This window comes from Pithys albifrons, chromosome 19 (assembly GCF_047495875.1).
Source record: "Pithys albifrons albifrons isolate INPA30051 chromosome 19, PitAlb_v1, whole genome shotgun sequence".
NCBI classification, from domain to species: domain Eukaryota; kingdom Metazoa; phylum Chordata; class Aves; order Passeriformes; family Thamnophilidae; genus Pithys; species Pithys albifrons.
The window spans coordinates 11834976-11855323 of NC_092476.1; the positions used below are offsets into that span (position 1 = coordinate 11834976).

The window sequence follows — 20348 nt, forward strand, 5'->3', positions numbered from 1 at the left end:
GTGATGGTTGGAGCTCTGCCACCACCTTGCTGGGACACAGAGAAAGAACCAGAGGGCTGTGGGTATCTGAAATCCATCCCTCTTTGGTTGGCAGCCCCTTCTCCAGCCACGTGGCTGTGCTGGTGCTTCCCAAGGACTCACCTGTCAGTCAGGGGGGTGATCACCAGCCGAGGGGTGTTGCCCAGGTACTCGTAGGAGTACAGGAACTGGGCATCACAGATGTTGGCAAAGCAGTGCCGCTCCTCGTCCGACCAGCGGTGCCGGAGCTGCGACAGCCACACAAACGCCTGGGCATTGTCCACCTGCAATGAGCCCACAGCAGGGCACACACAGCTCAGGGACTGCCACTGGGGGTGGGTTGGCCCTGCAAAGGCAGGGGCTGAGGAATGTCACCTCCCCATCTCCTGTCAGTAGAGGGTAGGACCAAATTAGCAACCACGTCCATGAGAGTTCAAAATGAATGTCCAAGAGAAAGAGGAGCACAAAGACCTCTGAAGAGGAGATTTAAGAAGCAGCAAGGCATGAAGAGGGTGTTTCAATATATTGAGCAAAGGGCAGAGCCTGCTTAGCCAGGGAAGGGACCTCAGACAGTACGTGGGAACAGGGGCACAAGGAGCCATGGCCAGGGCTCTGCACAGCCAGCAGGCAGCCCTGCAGGGGGACAGGCAGCTTCACTCCAAACTGGCACCACCAAGCCCAACTGTGCCTTAAAACTGCCTGAGAGGACACAAAGGAGGGTACAGCCACAACTCAGCACAACCAGGGCACCTTCCCACCCACCTGAAGGGCTGGACATGAAACAGTGTCAAAGACAATGTGATTAGATGGATGGAGAACCTCTGCTATGAGGAAAGGTTGAGAGAATTGGGATTGTTCAGCCTGGAGAAGAGAAGGCTCTAGGGAGACATTGTGTCCTTTCTGTGCCTGAAGGGGTTCCAAGGAGAGATGGAGAGAGACTTTGGACAGGGACATGGAGTGACAGAAGAAGAGGGAATGGCTTCAAACGGAGAGAGGGTAGGGTTAGGTGGGATATTGGTAAGAAATTCTTGGCTGTGAGGCCCTGGCACAGGTTGCCCAGAGAGGCTGCGGTTGCCCCATCCCTGGAAGTGTCCAAGGCCAGTTTGGATGGGGCTTGGAACAATCTAGTCTAACCCATGACAGGGGGTGGAATGTGATGATCTTTAAGATCCTTTCCAACCCAAACCATTCCTTGATTCTGAGATGACAGGGCAGTGGTAGGGGAGAGGTGTGATGGACAAAGGAGTCCCACAGGGGTCCCCATGGCCCCACAGCAGAGCAAGGGAGCTACAAAAAGAAGAGCCCAAATGATTTTCCTTATGGCCATGTGTCTCCCACTGAGTCAGGCAGTGATCTGAGCATCTGTGCCTGCTCTATCACTCCACAACCCCCACTCCAATGCCCAGCATGGGACCATTCTGAGCTGTGAACACCAACCTTCTGTGCGACCATCTTTGCCACTACGTCTCGAGCGTGCACGTCAATGGTGCATATGGTCATGATTTTCTGCCTGTCCCCCTTGGAGAGCTGCCCAAGCAGCATGGTCACCAGGGTGTTCAGCTGGGACACCTGCTTCTTGTGGTACTCCCTCATGGCCCTCTCATAGCCCTCCTTCATCCTGGCAAAGGCAATCCCCACCTCGGTTGTCCACCAGATCTGGGTGCAGGAAAGAGCCACCTGGAAAAACAGACTGGCTCAGTGTAGGGGAAACACCAGAACTTCCTCATATTTCAGTGTCTGATCCATAGGGAGATCAAGGATGAAGCATCTGTGACATCAAATTAAGTATTTTGTCATACAGTAGCACAGCAGACAGGACAGTGGGGACCTGCCCTGTGACATCCATTTAACATCCCGTCAACACCAGACACATTCAGCAGCTGCTCCTCAGGAAATGAACCCCTTTCCCATGTCTGACAGCACAGGAGACCATGAGCCTGCCAAAGGGTCATCTGAGGGGCTTTTCCTTCATCAGGTCTCACCACTTTGTTCTCCCATGGCACCTCTCACCTCTCTGGTTGACTCCCAGGATGCAGCAGCCACTGCCCAAGTCCCAGGATTGCATCCTGCCTTGAGCTCCAGTCTGAGCATGGAGCTCAGCCTGGGAATCCATCAAGGGTTTGCCAGGAGAAAGCACAACTCACCCTTCCTCCCTCCTGGACAGCACAGCAGTGGCCAGAAATGTCCCCAGGCACAGCCAGAGTCCCCATTGCAAGCAGGGAAGGGCAGGAGGGAAGGGGAAGCCCCAGAGCTGCTCTCCCAGGAGCAGTGGCGGGTACCTGGGCAGGGTAGTCAAAGAGCCACTGCTCCCTCGGCTTCTCCTCGTATGCTGTGACTGCTGCTGTCATCTCATCCCTCACCGTGGCCCTCATGGTGTCCAGCAGGCGACTGAGCCACACCTCCACCTGCAGGAGACACGAAATCCCAGGAGTGGCTCAAGGAGTGGGAGCAGCAGCTCAGCTCTGCAGCCAAACAGAAGGTCTCCTGCACACCGAGGGATTGGGCCAGTTCTGGACCTGCAGGATCAGCATCTCTTTCCAGACACCAAGGGCCACAGCAGGTTTTTGTGGAACTCCAGCTACAGGAGGAACCAAACTGAACTCCACTGAGGAGCAATTTAGTTCAGCATGTTCCAGCCTCAGGCCATGACAGAGTCACTCATGGGACTTGAGCACAATCTGCCAGCAGCAAGAGAGAGCTGCTGCTGAGCCTCAGAGCACAGTTCCTGCTGAGTTCAGTATTTCCCAGGCAAAGCCCTCACTGAGAGGACAGTATAAACACCAGGCTCCACCACCAGGGAGCTCAGACTGGTATTATATACTTTAGCTTCTTATAACAGTCCATGGAGAAAGTGCAACTACAGGGACAGAAAAGCTGAGCAGTAGTTTAATTCTCAAATTCTGTACTGTAACTCATCCCATGAAAGTAGGAAGATTTAGAAAATGGAAAAAATCCTTCTCTTTCCAAAGGTACCTATGCAGAGGTACTATGGAATAGCTTAATCTATTTTCAATCTCCCCAACTCTGAAAGGGCAAGAGTAACCTTCAAAATATCTTAAAATAATTCGAATAAAAACCCCTCATTTGCATGGTGGGATGGGACACCTCTGCCCCACTTAGTGAGGACCCATCCAGAGTGGGACTAGACCTGTGGAGTAAGGAGGGATTAAGTGACAAACCACCTTTTCCAGCTTTTCTCATGCATAAAGGATCAGCAGTGAAGCTCTAGAACATCTTGGCCATTGAAGTTCACCCTAGGGGTGGGAGCACAGACTCCAATGGACAGTTTGGACACGCAAGGCCCTCTCTCTCACCTGCCCACTGCAGTCACAGGGTTCACTGAAGGGGACATATTCCTCCTCTCTACTGTACATTCCCAGGCCAAGCTTGGTTGCCTTCTGCTCAGAGTCCACCTGGAATTTCATCTTGGCCAAGTTGTCAAAGAGTTTGGAAAGATGACGCTGGACCTGCAAAAGGAATTACATAAGTAAGGTGACAGAGACAGGACCATTGGAGAGAGTCCAAAGGAAGGAGAAGGGACTTAAGGAGAAGCATGTGAGGAAATCAGAACTCACGAGGTCTGCAGCTCCTCCCAAGGAGCAGCTCCAATCTCTGCTCTGTGGGACCAGGGACAGCATCCAGGGGATGGCTGGAGCTGTGCCAGGGGGGTTTGGGATGGATATCAGGAAAAGGTTCTTCCTCCAGAGTGTGGCTGTGCACTGACCAGGCGCCCCAGGGCAGTGGGCACAGCCCCAAGGCTGCCAGAGCTGCAGGAGTGTTTGGACGATCCTCTCAGGCAAAAGGGTGGGATTGTTGGGGTGTCCTGGGCAGGACCAGGAGTTGAACTGGTTGATCCTTGTGGTCCCTTCCATTCTATGACTTGTTTGTTCAACTGTCATTCACTGACCCCCCAGAGGACTCCAACCCTCCTCATGGACTGTCCCACAGGTGGACAGAGCTCATCTGTCTTCTTACCTGTGTTCAAGGAGGGCCAAATCCTGGAAGGTGCTGAGTGGATCAAGAGCAACAGCCACTCAGCTTTCCCCCAGACAAGCACATTTCCTTTCAAATCTCACATAAACCATAGAAACCTTTTCCTACATCTACAAGTTTCTGCTCAGCAATGCCCAGGGCCCATTCTCAGCCTCTGGCCAGTCTGCAGGGCTTTGCTGTGCCCCAGCACTCAGAGCAATCCTGCCTGGAATGCACCTGACTCTGCCCCAGCTCAACATCCAGTTCAAGCGGATAAATATCATTGTGTACTTAATCCTCCTTTAGGAATTATCAGGCTTTGAAACTACAGTGGAAAGGCTGAGAGCATATCCAGGTATGATCCCACTTGACATTTGCTTTGATTTTACTGCAAATAGTTTTGAATAACAGAAAGCACCAGGAATTTCTTCTTACTCCATGGAGCATTTCAACACAGTAGCTTTCTACTGCTTCCTGTGTTTTCTTTCTCTCCATTTCAAGCATCAATCAGCTGTGTATTTATGACACTCTGGGGGCTGAAATCACCCAGCAGCAGCAAACAGATGCAAGCAGAGTTAAAGGTTAGTGGCAACAACAGCATTTCCAAACCTGCCCCATTCACATGCTCATGTGAACGCTGAAAATGAGGAAAAGCTTAAAGAAAGAGAAATAACTCAGGAGTGAAAGGTGGAATAAGGGGGAAAGGCACCATGAAGCCATTTCCTACAACAGGAAGGTTACCACCAGCTCCTCCCCAGGATGATCCAGCAATTCTCCAGAATCAGCAGAAGGAATGGTGTATGTGGAGTGATCCCTCACACCTGGCATTCAGGCAGCACTCCAGAAGCAGAGCCTGGAGGAGAGGAGGCTCCTCAGTCAGACAGTGGTGCAGGGGCTCAGCCTGGCCCTGAGCCATGGCCACTGCCTGACCACCACCTGCCTCACCTTTCCCAGGTTGTCTTCTTCCCTCTCCTACAATCAGGACAACCCAAAGGCCTTGGCATGAGGGAAGGAAGAAGCAGTTACTACCAAATGCCTTTTCTGCCCTCAAAAAGGGACCACTCCAAGCCACCAGAGGTCAACACTTCCACATTGAAATGACCAGTCTGCAGCTCTTCCAACAGCAGATGCTGTTTGGTGGCATCCCAGGTTGGATCCAAGGTCAGCAACAAGTTTGGAATGAAAGCCACAAGAAAGATTTTTCCTCCAACCTCACTGTGTCCCAGTAGAAACAAATCCACTGTTTTTATGGCACAAAATCATGACTGCTCAGTGCAGAGCTCTCAGAGCACTCTACAAGTACCACCAGGGTTGGATCAGACAAGAGCCAGTGCATGTGTTCCCTGTCCAAGATGATGGATGAAGATCAGCTGTGAAAGAGTTATTTATCCATGAGGGTGAGAGATGAAGTGCCCCCAAAAGAACCTACAGGAGAGTTCCAAGACAGCACCTTCCACTGTGACACTACTGACAGCTGGAAAATGCAAAGGCGATGCAGTCCAAGGCTTACCAGATGTGGGTTGGTGCCATTGGAAAGAATGTCCAATAAATCTGCAGAAGAAATGAAGTAAAATCTGGGAAAGGCCAACCTCTTCATGTCCAGATACTCAGCCAAAGCCTTTTCACACAGAGACAACCTGGGGAGACAAAGCAGATGAACAGAGCCCAGGATGGGGGGGTGAATATCCTTCCACACTTTATGTCGTGCTTTGGGATATCAAGCAGCTTCTCCCCACCCTGGGGAAATGCCAGGCATGAGCTGAGCCTGCAGGCTGGTCCTTCCAGCATTGCTGAATAGATCAACAAAGCACAAAGTAACTCACTGCTCACTCTCTACTCCAGGGGTCAAACACCCAAGAGTCAGGGCAGCCTCACAAAAAAGCAGAAACACAGGAGGAAGAAGAGGTTGGAAAGGTTGCAGTCTGACCTACTGTTTTAGACAAGCTCTGAACTGCCACAGGTGGTTTCACACTGGGATGAACATTTCCAGAACAGCTTTTATTCTAATGAGCCACATTTTAAAGTCTGATTCCAACCAACTCAGCTTTTTGTGTTTGCAAAGCATGAAAGGAAACTTGTTTGCTCCGATCTAAAATGAATCTTGCAGTGTTCACATGCTAAACTGCTGCTGAGCTTACAAAGTTCCTAAATAACATTCTCTGTGAGGAACATTGGCCTTGCCCAATTGAAAATAAAATCAAATCTTTATTTGAAATGGAGAGCTGTTACTGCCAGAACAGCTCCATATGAACTTTGAAGTGTGTTTCAGGTGGTCTCGAGTATTAAATGAGAAGTGTCTCCATCTCAGGACACTCATACCTTTCTCAGGGAGCTGTTACACCTTGTGTCAAGGGCATAGACACAGGGATAATTTTGGAAAATAAAAAAATGGGCTCAGCTCTGCTGCAGATATCATGGAATGGTTTGGGTTGGAAGGGACCTTAAAGATATTCCAGTTCCAACCCTCTGCCATGGGCAGGGACACCTTCCATTGTCCCCAGGTTGCTCCAAGCCCTGTCCAACCTGGCCTTGAACACTTCCAGGGATGGGGCAGCCACAGCTTCTCTGGGCACCTGTGCCAGGGCCCCACCACCCTCCCAACCAGGAATTCCTTCCCAATATTCAAACTGAAGGTACCCTGCTCACACAGCTGTACAACCACTTCAGACATTGTGTTTGGGGTGGCAGCTGAGTGGCCCCAACTGTGTGCAAATCAATAGTCAGGATGAGACTTTGCCTGCACACAAAGCCAGACTCCACTTAAGGGCCTCAGGGTGATGGGTCACAAGTAAAAAGACGTGAGAAAGATCAGAAATGCAGTGATTTGTGAATGCAGAGAAGACACAGCCTCAGAAAAAGCCTCAGAGCACAAGATCAATCAACTTCTTAGGTTGATCCCTCTGAGAAAATCCTGGGACTGACCTTCTACCTACCTGCTCTGAATGTCCTCCAGGTGTTGGGACAGACCTGGTTTATTGGTGGCCTCCACTACATTTGGGGTTTTCTGAACTTCATAGGCCAGTTCTTTAAAATCCACATCAATCCCTTCAAAGCGCTTGGAGTCCTACAAAGGGACACAAAGAACTCAGTCACAGTAACATACTCGCTGTGTGCTGTAATACCCCACCCTCTGGGTGCTGCCTTTGGGATGAGGGGAAGTTCCCTTGCAGAGAGAGCCAGTGCAGAGGGGCCTCTTGCACCACTCCTGAAGGGCTCTCCCACCCATGTGCCTGGAACATTGCATCCCAAAGGATATTGTACTGTATTGTTACAGTATCCCAAAGGAGTTGAGGATAAAGTGATCCATGAAGAAGCCAATCCCTGGAACCACTCACTTCCATGGGATTGAATTCCCCTCTGAGTATCTCCTCCTAACTCTTCCTCTCCCATGCCCAGATGAAATACCCATTTTCCCTGACCACAGCAGGAGATGCTCCCACATGGGGCAAAAGCCACTGCCCCTGCCAGCACAGCCTTCCCTGCCCTGGATGCATCCCAAGGAGGTTCAGCCTGCAGAGGATCTGAGCTTCATCCTTTCTGCTGCAGAAGGGAAGTGACTGCAGGACTGTGGCTGCCAGGTGTGTGCTGAGGTGCAGACACAGCCCTGTTGGATGCAGATTCAATCATGATGTGGTTTCTGACCCACCACAAGACAGCTGTTGGATGTCACACCGTGCTGGCACAAGGGACAGTCCTCAGGGCTCTGGGACCAGCACATGGACACACAGCACGGGAAGCCAGGGGTGCCCAGCACTCACCAGAGCCCGGGAGGAACAGTCCAAGAACAAAGAGGGAAGGGATGGGCACAGCGTGGGGCACTGTTGGGTGTCACTGGGCTGTGCACACCCTGTGTGGGGGCCAGTCCCCTGTCAGTGACACTGCAGGGACTCTGCAGCTGCAGCTCAGTCACCAGTGAAAGGGATGTTCCTCCTCAGCACAGCTGCCAGTCTGGAATAACACTGGAAGCTGGAATAGCACTGGAAGCTGGACTAAAGACAGCCCGAGGGGTTCACCAATGACAGCCCTGCTCCATTTCCCAAAACAGGAGCAGGAGAAGAGCTGCCCTCCCTCTGCAGCAGAGCTGAAGGCCAGGAAGGGGATGCTGCCTGGGCCCCCCCTGGTTTGATGAATAGTCACAGCCCCAAGGCTGCCAGAGCTGCAGGAGTGTTTGGATGATGCTCTGGGGCACAGGGTGTGACTCTTGGGGATGGGCCTGTGCAGGGCTGAGCATTGGACTGGATGATCCTGTGGGTCCCTTCCAACTCAGGACACTCTGTGATTCTGTGATTTGCAGGGCCTGAGTAACTATCCCAGTGCTCTCCCCTCCGAGGGAAGAGGGAACATGCTGCAGTCCTGAAGGAAGCCAGCAGCCTCCTGCTCAGCCTCACAACTCTGTGTTTGCTTTGCAGCAGTGGAGGGGGAGAAAATCAAGTCCCTCAGCACGGCTCAAGCACAGCCTGTGGTACAAAAACATCCCAGGGAACTGCCACAGCACTAACAGAGCCTCAAGAGAAGTGAAGCAGCAGCAGGACAGCCCTGCTTGGGGAACTTGGCACTACAGATAACCCTGTTTAATAATGGAGGCTCTTCTTCAACACTTTCCAAACAGGAAACAGGATTTGGCATTTGATACCTGGGGGAGCTGTGCCCTTATATCTTCTGAGCCTATGAAGATGCTCTCCAGGTGAGACCACGTGCGCTGCACCTCGAACCAGAGGGAGATAACGGAGTCAGTTGTGGAGAGTTTCCTCTGCCATGCAGACACCTCCTCCAGGAAGAAAGCAATGTATTTGGAGGACATCAAATTCTGCAGCTGCACCTGGTTGTCTTCCAAAGTTTCAATGAGCTCCTCATCTGACTTCAGCAGGAGGATGTTGGTCCGAGGGTGAGGCTCATACTGAAACTCCCTGGTGCTCCAAGTCCGTCTCAGCTCCTTCAGCACCTTCTCCATGCTCATTTCTCGCACTGCTTTGTCCACAATGTCATGGACTTCACTCTCAAATTGATGCAGGTTGAGCTTGAGGAGGTCAGCCAGCGTGGTGTCTGAGTCCATCACAAACCTCACACCTGTCACCTGCATCAGCTGGTTCCAGTGTCTTTCTCTGATGGCAGGATTTTGAAGTTCTGCCACTGCCTTCAAGGCCATCAGCATGTTCTTCACCTTGCTGTCCAGCCCAGTGAAAGCATCCCACGCCCTCATTTCCTTATCCAGATTCCGAATCTCTCTTGCAAACTTTTTACACTCCAGATCCATGTTTTCCACATCAATATCCACCCATTTGGTGGTCTGCCAGTCCTCAAGGCTGGTGTTCACCAGGGAGATCATATCCCAGAGCTCTTTGAGAAGACACAGCTCCTTCCTGCACTGCTTCAGTTGTTTATATTCTGGCACCATGACTTCAAACAGACCAGCTGATTCATAAATCGAGGTCATGGCTGACTCCATCTGTTTAATCTCCATGTGCTTTGCATCCAGCAGTTGATAAGGCTTTTCTGTGTCAAACCTAGAAATAAATGTTTGTTATTCCTAAGTGATATTGCAACAACTTCTAAAGAAAACATAAAACAAACAGTGCCTCTGAGAGACATGGGTGAGATGAAAGGTCCATAGTATACCTTGATGGTACCACATGACACAACTGATGCCACCTTAAAGTGATATCAGCATTCAGCATCCAAACCCAACCTCTTGCCAATGCTGGACAGCATTGCCAGGGTCACAACACCCCAGTGAGCAGATAGGGAATGTATGGAAGGGTTCTGTGTCCTCAGGACACGCAGAGATGAGCCTGTAGAGCTCTTTTCCCTCAGGGCTCCTCTGCTGGTACAGCCTGTCCATACCTGAAGGGAGCTTCCTTCCCAAACCTCTCCCTGAAGCGGAGCTGTCGGGCGTCGAAGGCGGCACAGCTCTGGCGCAGGGCCGTCATCTCGCTGGCCTGGAGAGGAGCCACGTGCTGCCTCACAGCCACTGCCAGCTTCTTCACCTGGTTCCACTTCTCTGGCAGCTCCTGGGGGCAAAGCAGAGCTGTAGGGAGGCAGGAGCTGTGCCTGGTGTAAGATGTGCCTGGTCTGTTCATGTAGGAGCACAGAGCGGGAAAAGCAACAGATTCTGTGTCTAAAACTGTAAGGAAGGTTTGCTGGGAGGCCTCAAGTTGCACCTGGGCAAGTTGAGATTGGATATCAGGGAAAAAAATCACAGAAAGGGTTGTAAAGCATTGGAACAGGCTGCCCAGAGCAGTGGTGGAGTCACTATCCCTGGAAGTGTTCAAAAAATGCGTGGATGTGGCACTTGAGGACATGGTTTAGTGGTGACCATGGTGGTGGTGCTTGGTTGAGGGTTGAACTTGATGATCTCAAAGGTCTTTTCCAACTTTAACAATTCTGTGATTCTGTAAAAGGCTAAAAACACAATTTGTGATGAATCTTCCCAGTTATTCACAATTTCCAACACTAGTGAAGACAGAGACCCTATAACTGACTGCTCTGATTGTAAAAACATGTTCAGTAACTACTGAAGAAAGTCCCAGACTCAATCCTGGTCTCCCAGGATGGTTCAATGCTCAACAGAGAACAGTGATGCCAACATCAAGCCCAGCAGGACCTGGAGCCTGCTGGGAGCAGCTGAAGGCAGGAAGATGGATGTGGATGCAAACTCCTTTGCTAAAGCTCCTCTGAGCTAAAGGAACAGAGCCTGGGACATTTCCTGCCAGGCCTCAGAGCAAGAGATAAGACACCAGGAGGACTCTCTGGGGCCAATCCCACCAGGCTGTGCATATACAATATTAGTTCTAAACGACACTGGCTCCTTTCTCAGCTCTGCACCCAACTGCAAGTGCAGAGCACTGCTGACAATCCACCCTCTGGATGTGGCATTTTCTTTAGGAAGGAATTTTATTACTTCTCACTGGGCTTCTTGGGCCACACCCTTAGCCCAGGCACTGACACCAGCCAAGGGCTCTGCTGTCCCTGAGCCCCAGTGCTGTGCACTCACATGTGTTGCTGCCACTTGCCAGAAAGGACAAGAGTTCTGTTATCTCCTGCATCTCCGTGGCTGTCCCACATCCTCATCTCTTCTACCAGGACAATAAAGCAGTTGATTGGATGTCCTTGCACAGACACCTCACCCCTCCTGGGCAGAGGGGTCAGCAGAGCCAGGACCCAGCTTTAAGCAGGACCAGAGATGCTGCAGCAGTAGGAGCACCCACACAATGCAGCTGTCCTGGTTGTCAGGGAGTCTGCAGGACCCTGGGTGTCTTTAGGACCCTTAACTACTCCAGATTTGGTGACTGACCACCCACTGATCATCGCTGCACATACAGAAAACCCAGGGATTGCTAAACCCACCTCCCATCAGAGCCTGCAGCAGGGAACAGGAGCCTCTGCAGGGCAGGAACTCCTCCCCAGCAGGTCCTGCTTTAACCCTGTGCCCTGCACAGCCCCTCTGCCCACAGGGCACCCATCAGAGGGCAGCCACATGCATCTCCACTGTACCCCCCTGGCTACTATCAGTGCTTGTCTCTGTCCCCAAGGCTGGCTGGGCACCTCAACATCATTTCTAACCTTCATCTCATCATCTCCTTTCCAGAAAGGAAAGGAATTCCCAAAAGAACATGAACAGGTGTCAAAGTACTTTTATAACCTGCTCCCAGGGATGTCCTCTGGGTCAAGCAGATCTGGTGGTACAGATCCAGTGGAGACCTGAAGTCCTGTGAGAAGGCAACTCCTCTGCCAATATTATCCTTCCCATCTCCAGAGTTGCCAAGAACCAGCTTATTTAAAAATCATTATAATTCCACCTAATTAACAGATGTATTTGAAAATGCATTAATTTTGTTCAAGAGTAATCGCTGGGAGTTGGAGCAGCCAATTCCATGTTTTTCATACATAACAAAAGGCCTAATCTCTGCTTTAAAAGAAAAATCTCAATGTAACTCCAAAATTTAGAGCTATTAAGGCACCTCCTGCAATAGCAAAATGCTATCCACTGAGGCCCTCTAATGACAGGGAGCAGGGCCTTAAATATTCTTGTGATCCCTGCTCTCTTTGCCATCTGCTCCTTGGCAAACTGAGCCCACCACAAGTTCTCACCCACCTCCAGCTGCTGGTGGATTTCCTCTGGCAGCTGCTGCCCGTAGGCCTTCAGCAGCTCGATGGTTTCCTTCAGGGGCTCAAACATGGCATCGGTGGCACTGTGCCTCTCCTTCACAGCCAGCAGGTGCCCCATGACATCCACCAGCCCATCATAGTCACCCTTCTCAACCTTCCTGCTCAAACCCATCTCGGCAGTGTGGATGAACTCCTCAAGGTCAGCCAAGCTGCAGGACACAAAGGAGGGAGGCACAGAATGAGAGCAGTACCCATGGCTGGGCTGGCAGGCACAGGGACAGCCTGGCTATCCTTGCCCACTGCATGCTGAGGGCATCAGAACTGCAATTCATACTCAAGGTTCTCCCTGGATGTGGTACAGCTTCCTCCAGGGAACAGAAACACAGGCTGGGACTTCTCAGGTGGGAGACAGGTTTGCTGAGCAGGGGTGGAGCAGAGATGGTGAGCTCGGGAGGGCTCTGGAGAGCTGCTCTGTAAGGACAGTCTGTGCTGTGAGGGTGGGCAGGCCTGGCACAGGTTGCACAGAGAAGCTGTGGCTGCCCCAGCCATGGAAGTGTCCAAAGCCAGGCTGCAGCAACCTGGTCTAGTGAAAGGTGTTCCCGCCCATGGCAAGGGGATGGAACTGGATGATCTCTCCCAAACCAAACCATTCTGTGATTCCATGATAGCTTTCACCTTGTCTCTTCCAATACAAGAATCCAAGCTCCACAAATGAACCTGGCAAGCTGTGAAGCTACAAAAACAGGGATTCTCCTTCATACACTGCCTCACTTCACAGGGCACATCCCTTTCTGCAGGTGGAGGGTGCAGGTGATACAAACTCAAAGCAGTTCAGAAAAGCAAGTGATCATGGGGGGGGGGGGGAGGAGGGGAAATTCATCCAGGCCTTTAAAAACAAAGGCATGATCCCTGTCTCTCAAAGTCCTTGGGCCATAAATCTTCAGAGACAAGGAGAGAGTTTGAGGGATGTTTCTATACCTGTTTACCCTGTTCTTAATCTCACCAGCTACAGGGCACTTTGAGCAGGAGACACAATGGACTCCTGTGTCTCTGGTCCTTCCCAGCACATCCACTGTCCACCTCTCAGAACACCTACTTTTTAAGTGCCCACTTAAATTCTGTGGATGCTGCTGGGCCTAAATGTATCCTTAAACACATCACCTAATAAAGACGAAACTGCTGAGTCAGGGGCTCTCGGTAACAACTCCTAAATGCTCATTCACAGCTACGCAAAAACCTCTTTGCACAGAAATAAACTGACAGAATTATGAGCTTGAAAAGACAGAAGAAAACATAACACCACCCCACCCAGCTGCCTCTTCTACAGTCCGCGAACATTTCTCTGGGAGCTGCCAAGACCTACAACACCCTTCAGCTGTGACTGAAGTGGTGACCAATAAACCACCTGGGGCATCGTCCTGCAGAGACTTGGTGGCTGAGCAGCAACCTAGAGCAGGGAACATGTGGTAATGCAAACTTACAGCCCAAACTCCTCCTGTTCATCACCTGAACCACCTCCCCAGGACTCTCACGCTGAGCTACCCAAATGAGGGTTGGGGGGAAGGGGTGGTGGTGTTGTTTTCTTTTTCACTCAGCAGATGATGCCTTTGGAAACAGAGTGAGTACCTCAAGGCGTTAATGCAGCTTTACTGTTTGATGTTGGCCATCAAATCCAACAAAGTGAGCCCAGAACTACAGCAGAGATGGGGTTATTTGGCTCAGGATGAGTGGGCAGACACATGCCCTGTCTAATGCCATGCAGCAGGTCACAGGGCTGTCAGCTCAGGGATGTCAATGATACCAAGTCCTTGTCACTGTTCCCTGTTTACACACCAGCAGAGACCAGGGGACGGAAGACACAGGGATGTGCTGGAGCTGGCATGAGGCATGGGCACTGCTCCGGCTCCTGTACCAGGTATGGAAGTGGTCACAGCCCCAAGGCTGCCAGAGCTCCAGGAGCGTTTGGACAGTGCTCTCAGGCACATGGTGAGATTGTTGGTGTGTCTGTGCAGGGCCAGGAGTTGGACTCAATGGTCCTTGTGGATCCCTTCCAGCTCTGGGTATTCTATGATTCAACTGGTTATCAGTGTGAAACAATAAATCCCAGCCAAGACCAGAGAAATCCCAGTGCAGGACCCAGAAGCAGAGGCAGGAACAGCTCTCACCTGTGTGTGACATGGTCCAGGAGATGCTGCTTGAACACCAAGCTCCACCTTTTAATCTCATTCCCCAAGGACGCCTTGAAAGGCCGAGCATCAACCCTCACCCAGCTGTGGACGGTGCTGAGGGGCTCGATACGAGTCACCTCCTCGTAGATACTCTCGTAGGAGTCGATCTGCTCCCGGACCTGCTGCAGGCTGGGCGGCGCCTCGGGGGGCGCGTCCTGGTCCTGCGCGGGGCTCTCCCCGTCGGGGCCGCGCCCGCGGAGCAGCATCTGCCGGCCCAGCTCCCGCCGCTCCTCCCCGCACAGCGCCGGGTACCGCTCCAGGGCACCGCGGAGCTCACGGCACGAGGCGGCCGCGGCCGCGGCGCGGAACTGCAGCTCCTGGCGCAGGGCGGCCAGATCGGCCATGGCCTCCAGGGCAGCCTGCGGGGACAGGGAGAGGGCAGCCAGGTCAGCCATGGCCCCCAGAGCAGCCACATCAGCCATGGCTCCCAGGGCAGCCTGCGGGGACAGGGAAAGGGCAGCCAGGTCAGCCATGGCCCCAGGGCAGCCTGCGGGGACAGGGAAAGGGCAGCCAGGTCAGCCATGGCCCCAGGGCAGCCTGCGGGGACAGGGAGAGGGCAGCCAAATCAGCCATGGGCCCCAGAGCAGCCAGGTCAGCCATGGCCCCCAGGGCAGCCAAATCAGCCATGGCCCCAGGGCAGCCTGCGGGGACAGGGAGAGGACAGCCAGGTCAGCCATGGCCCCAGGGCAGCCTGCGAGGACAGGGAGAGGGCAGCCAGGTCAGCCATGGCCCCAGGGCAGCCTGCGGGGACAGGGAGAGGACAGCTAGGTCAGCCATGGCCCCCAGAGCAGCCTGCGGGGACAGGGAGAGGGCAGCCAGGTCAGCCATGGCCCCCAGAGCAGCCACATCAGCCATGGCCCCCAGGGCAGCCTGCGGGGACAGGGAGAGGGCAGCCAGGTCAGCCATGGCCCCCAGGGCAGCCTGCGGGGACAGGGAGAGGGCAGCCAGGTCAGCCATGGCCCCCAGGGCAGCCTGCGGGGACAGAGGAGAGAGGAGGGGAAAGGAAAAGGAAAAATAAGAGGAAAAGGGAAAAGGGAAAAAAGGAAAAGGAAAAAAAGGGGAAAAGGAAAAAAGGGGAAAGGGGAAAAGGGAAGAGGAAAAGGAAAAGGGGAGAGGAAAAGGAAAAGAGGGGAGAGAATAGAAGAGGAAAAGAGAGGGGAGAGGATAGAAGGGAGAGAGGGCAGAAGAAAGAGGGAAGAAGGGAGAGGGGAGAAGAGAGGAGAGAAGGGAGGGGGGTAGGAGATGGAAGGAGAGGAGGGCAGTGAGGTGGGAGCAGCGTGGCACCTCCTCACTGCCACACAGCCCAAGGGAGCGCCATGGGCACGGACCTGGTAGTGCAGGAAACCGCTGTGAGTGGCCAGCCGGGGCACCAGCGAGGAGATGTGGTAAATGCTGTTCAGAAGACTCTCCACCATGTCACAGAAGCCATCATGTGTGCCGGGGTCCATGGATGGATGAAACACCAAGTCTGGGATTATCAAATCCAGCTGCACCTCAAACAGAGGAGCGAGCCCTGCCTTGGGATCTGGTAGGGAAGGACAGAGATGCCAGGGTTTTTTTCAAGGGGACAAAAGGGTTTTGAGCCACCACTAAGACCCTACCACAAGATGAACAAAGGGACAGCAGGGACAGCAGGCAGGTGGGATGGCAGACACCCACTCACTGGGCTCAGTGCTGTTGTGTCTGCACAACACAGGGAGATGTTGGCAAAGCAGCTGGTTTGTGGTACCCTCTGAAGACAGTGGAGAACAGATGAGGCACAAGTGATTTAAGGACCAGAAAACATGCTGAGGAGGGAAGCTTTAAAGAGACCAGGCTCTCCAGCTAATCCAAAGGGAGTCTGAGAGCTGAACAATTACAGCATGTAAGTGCTTATAGAGGAGAAAAACAACAGGAACCAAGAGGCTCTTTAATTTAGTGGGAAAAGGCATGGAAAAAAACCCCCAGCAACCAGAAACTGAAGCCAGATGCAAATGTGACAACATGTGCAAGTTTTTAACAAGATGATGTAGTACTGGATGCAATTCTCCAACTCTGTGCCAGGAGGGAAGTGTTCCTGGAGATGTGCTTTAGTTGGACACAAGCTGCTCTCTCAGCAGAGTCAGTGAACCTCTCCAGTGGTCTCAGGCAAGAGGTCTTGTCTAGTGACTCCTGAGCCCAGCTCATCTACTCACAGGACTAATGCTCAGGGACTGAGGTTTTTCTTTCATGCCTTTCATGAGCAAAACCAGCTCTTGAGACTCCCCACAAATGAAAGATTGTGTTACTTTGATGACTTGGGCATGGGAGGGTGGGAGGTGCTGAAGACCAAACACAGGTTTGGGAGGTTGCCTCAGTTTTGGCTACTCATTAATACCTGCAAATGGTGCATATTCATCTCTAACCCTTCCCCTGAGCAATCCTGTGACCAGTGATGGGGTCACTCCCCCAGAGACAGGGAAGAAGCCCAGGGGAAAGCCAGGAAAGAGAGAACAACTTTTGGGCATGAGGGAGAGCACAACAAGAGACCTTCCCTTGTAGAGGCTGAGCAGCCACCATGGCCAGGGGACAGGACTCAGTTGTCACCTGTGTTCTCCAGGAGGTACTTGAGGGAGCTCTCGATGGCAGTGAAGAATCCATACAGGACTATCTCATCCACATAATCCACATAGGCCTTCCAGGAGTCAGATGCTGGGTCTGCAAGTAAGAGGCTCTGGTTTTCCTGGAAGAAAAAGAAGACACCTTCAAACACAGTGAGGCTGAGCCTGTCCTTCAGGAGAGCTGCCACAGCTAAAGACCAATACTGGTGTGCATATGAGCATGAGCCTCCTGGAGGGATGGCAAAGATGGATGTGACTACTGGTGGCATAGCCCCAATTTGCTCCTGTCAAGGGCTGCTTTATCACCTGGAACAACTCAAGATGAGAATGGAGTGGAGAAGAGCTTGGCAGCTCTGTCATAAGTTCTCCTCCCTCTTCTCTGAGGCCACAGGGACCCCGGGGAAAGGGCTGGACCTAAATCCCATCCTCCTCCAGGCCTGGACTGTCCCTGACATGCACAAGGCCTGGCTCTAGGCAGGTGAGGAGCTGAGCTCTGCACCTTCTCCTGGCCTGCACAGGCCTCTGAGCTCTGGTAAAGCTGCTGAGAAACACCAAAGCTTGGTATAACTGCTTTTCTCCTGTCATTCAGCTTCTCCCTGGACTGGCAGCATCACCTCCTCCTCCAAAGAGGGACAAGGAGTCTGAAAGCGAAAGGTCAGCCCCAGCCACTGCATCTGTTGTCAGGTAAATACCTCAGAGGCGATTTTTCCTGGGAGCAGGATCCCAAAGCCGATACACCACTCCCCTCTAGTGGCTGCTGGAGCCAGACCCTTCCCTGGACTGCAGCTGCTCCCCCGATGTGGGTACCCAGCAGTGCCAGCCCACAGCCCCACACCACCAGTCCAGCTCAGAGCCAACATTAACACCGGGTAATTTGCAATGAGTTAAGGGAGTTCAGTTAAGGTGCAGTAGCTGTAGATGTTTTCACTGGTGCAGAGACAAGCAAAGCCCATGAGGAGTTGAAAACCCCCAGGAAGGCCCCCCCTCACCTTCAGCAGTGAGTGGATCCTCTGCCCTGCCTCTCGGACGAGGCTGTAGCGCCTTTCCAGCCGCTCCTGACAGTCCTCCAGGCTCAGCAATGAGTCCCTTCTGCAGTCCTTCCTCTCCAGGATGGGTGATGCCCATGAGCCCACGATGCTCTGGATCTCCTCAACATTGTCTTTGCTTTTCTGCACCCTCTGCTCGAGGTCATGGACATCATCCATGACCCCAGAGATGTGAGCCCAGACTCCTGGGGAAAATCAGACCTGTATTCAGAGCTGCTGGGCCAAGCTCTGGTGCATCCTCCTTCAGAGCAGCCTCTGGGTGGTCTCATGTATTTCTCACCCATCTTTAACTCAAGAGACTCACCATCTGGACCAGCACAGCCACTTCCACCCCCCTCCTGCCCCAACAAGCCACAGAACAGCCCACCACAGCCTCCTTCCTGCCAGGAGCATCCCCACCATGGGGATGCCTGACAGCTCCTGCTTCCCTGTACCCAGGGTGATCTCCCAGGGAGTGACCCCAAAGAGAGAAGTGTGAAGAGGGTGGGTACAGCAAGTGAAGTGTCCCTGACACCACTACCAGAGCAGGGCCCCCCCAAACCCCAGGTTGTGCCAGCCCCAGGTGCATTCATGTGCAGAGAACCTGAAGTTCACTTGCAGCAAAAAAACAAGAGTTTTTCTCCATTTTGAGGATTTCTGCTTTGCATCTTCCCCAGGGATTCCCCTGGTCCTGGTCACACCACAAGCCTGAGGAAAGACTGACACATCCCACCCATGAGCAGTTTGCTTTCACCAAGAGGACACACATTGTCTCCCTCTGCTCTGCTTTGCAGCTAAAATAGCCCAAGGAAGAACTTGGTTAAATCATCCTGATGTCCCACTGCACAAAGCCACCTCCAGCTGCACTATTCCATCCTTCTGGAAAAGCTACTGAGGTGTCCCTGGGATGAGATGCTCCCAATGCCAGATGACCAGACCAAGGGTTCCCACTCCCTGCACAGCTGGGTGAGGAAGCAGTGCCCAAGTGGCATCACTTGGGTTGGCACAGTGAAGCAGCAAGGCAGGGAGCAGGTGCTTCAACCCCAGCCTTGACAGCTCCTGCAAACCCACATCCTGCTATCCCACTGCTCACAGGGCAGCCTCTCCTTCCCAAACCCAGGCTGAATCTGAGGAGAGCAGGATCCTGTCCAAAACCCCACCAGATCAAGGAACTGTGGAAAGGAGCAGGAAAGCTGAGGGCTGCTCCTCATCTCCCCAGTGCCAGCTGGGAACTGCCACTGGAAACCAGGAGACAGAGGTTGGGCACACAAGGAATGTGATGAGACCCAAGTCTGTACACTCTGCCCTCACCCTGAGCCAACTCACCCTCCGTCTCCCAGGTCAGTGTTTCTTCTGCCTCTTTCAGCTTCAAGTCCACATCCTGCAGCTGCCCCTGCACCAGGGGGTATTCCACCTCCAGCACTGTTTTCAGGACCTTGTTGTACTTTTTGCCCATCAGCTCCAGGTTGGCCACCAGCTGCCGGTAGGACTCCCTGGCAGAGTAGATTCCTGCTGCCATGGGTGGGATGGCTCCTGCCTGGCTGCCCCACAGGTAACTCACCTCCCGGAGCACTGACACCAGCTGGGAACAGAGGGCAGAGAGCTGAGCACGGGGCAGTCCTGCCCATGTCCTGCAGACACCTTCCAACCAACTCTGAGCACCTTAGGGGGTTCCTGCTGCTGTATTCCCAAAGCAGCACACTGGAAAGGGTCTGGACACCTCCTGGGCCTCACTACCTGTCTCCCATTGCTCCCTGTCTCTGGTTTTCTTCCCAGCCAAAGGCACACAGCTCTGCCAACTACCCAGCCAGAAAACTCCATCCAGCCTCTAAAAGACACAATCACCTCTGGTCCTCTCAACCCTCCTCATCGATGTGGAGCATCTCTCAGATGATGGATGAGACTCATATCATGGGTCTCTCAGCAATTCTGTTCCTGCAAGTAGAGCTTGGCCATTATCTAACTGAAAAATAAGATGGCTCCAGTTCTCTTGGTTTGCTGGGCTGACTGGCTTAAAAATATAAAAAAAAAAAAAATAATACCATGGTCCCAAGCTTGGTGACTCATCTTCTCCTGTGCCCACCTTACACCAAAGATTTCTGGAGGCTTCTCCCATCCCAACCAAAGCACTCAGTGCTGGTGCATGTTTGCAACGTGATGGGACTTGGTTTGATGGGGATTATTAAATTATAAACCCAAGTATAAACAACTCCCTGCAACAAAGGGAGCAGCGGGGTCTGCCAGTGCCATAGATCACTTCTGAGACTAAAAGCCTTTGCTCAGTCCAGTGCCCAGCAAGTGGCAAAATGCTGCTGTGCTCCTGGGGTGGCACTTGCTGGCAGGGTGACACAAATTCTGCCCATTGTGTGGGCAATGGTGGGGTGAGGAGCTCTTCTGGCTGCAGCTGAGCTTGGGGCGCA

At 52.7% G+C, this 20348-nt stretch overlaps 1 protein-coding gene across 1 annotated transcript in view; it reads right to left on the reverse strand.

Annotated features, from left to right (window-relative positions):
- The window catches only part of DNAH9 (dynein axonemal heavy chain 9), a 205871-nt gene that overhangs the window by 167679 nt on the left and 17844 nt on the right, over window positions 1-20348 (reverse strand). The window contains exons 13-26 of the mRNA XM_071574021.1: window positions 19255-19510; window positions 17893-18134; window positions 16890-17025; window positions 15653-15849; window positions 14262-14683; window positions 12083-12305; window positions 9832-9998; window positions 8624-9494; window positions 6924-7054; window positions 5501-5627; window positions 3333-3485; window positions 2298-2423; window positions 1456-1695; window positions 142-302 (exon numbers count right to left, since the gene is read on the reverse strand). Coding sequence (XP_071430122.1) covers window positions 142-302; window positions 1456-1695; window positions 2298-2423; window positions 3333-3485; window positions 5501-5627; window positions 6924-7054; window positions 8624-9494; window positions 9832-9998; window positions 12083-12305; window positions 14262-14683; window positions 15653-15849; window positions 16890-17025; window positions 17893-18134; window positions 19255-19510 — 3452 coding nt within the window. The remainder of the gene's footprint in view (window positions 1-141; window positions 303-1455; window positions 1696-2297; window positions 2424-3332; window positions 3486-5500; window positions 5628-6923; window positions 7055-8623; window positions 9495-9831; window positions 9999-12082; window positions 12306-14261; window positions 14684-15652; window positions 15850-16889; window positions 17026-17892; window positions 18135-19254; window positions 19511-20348) is intronic.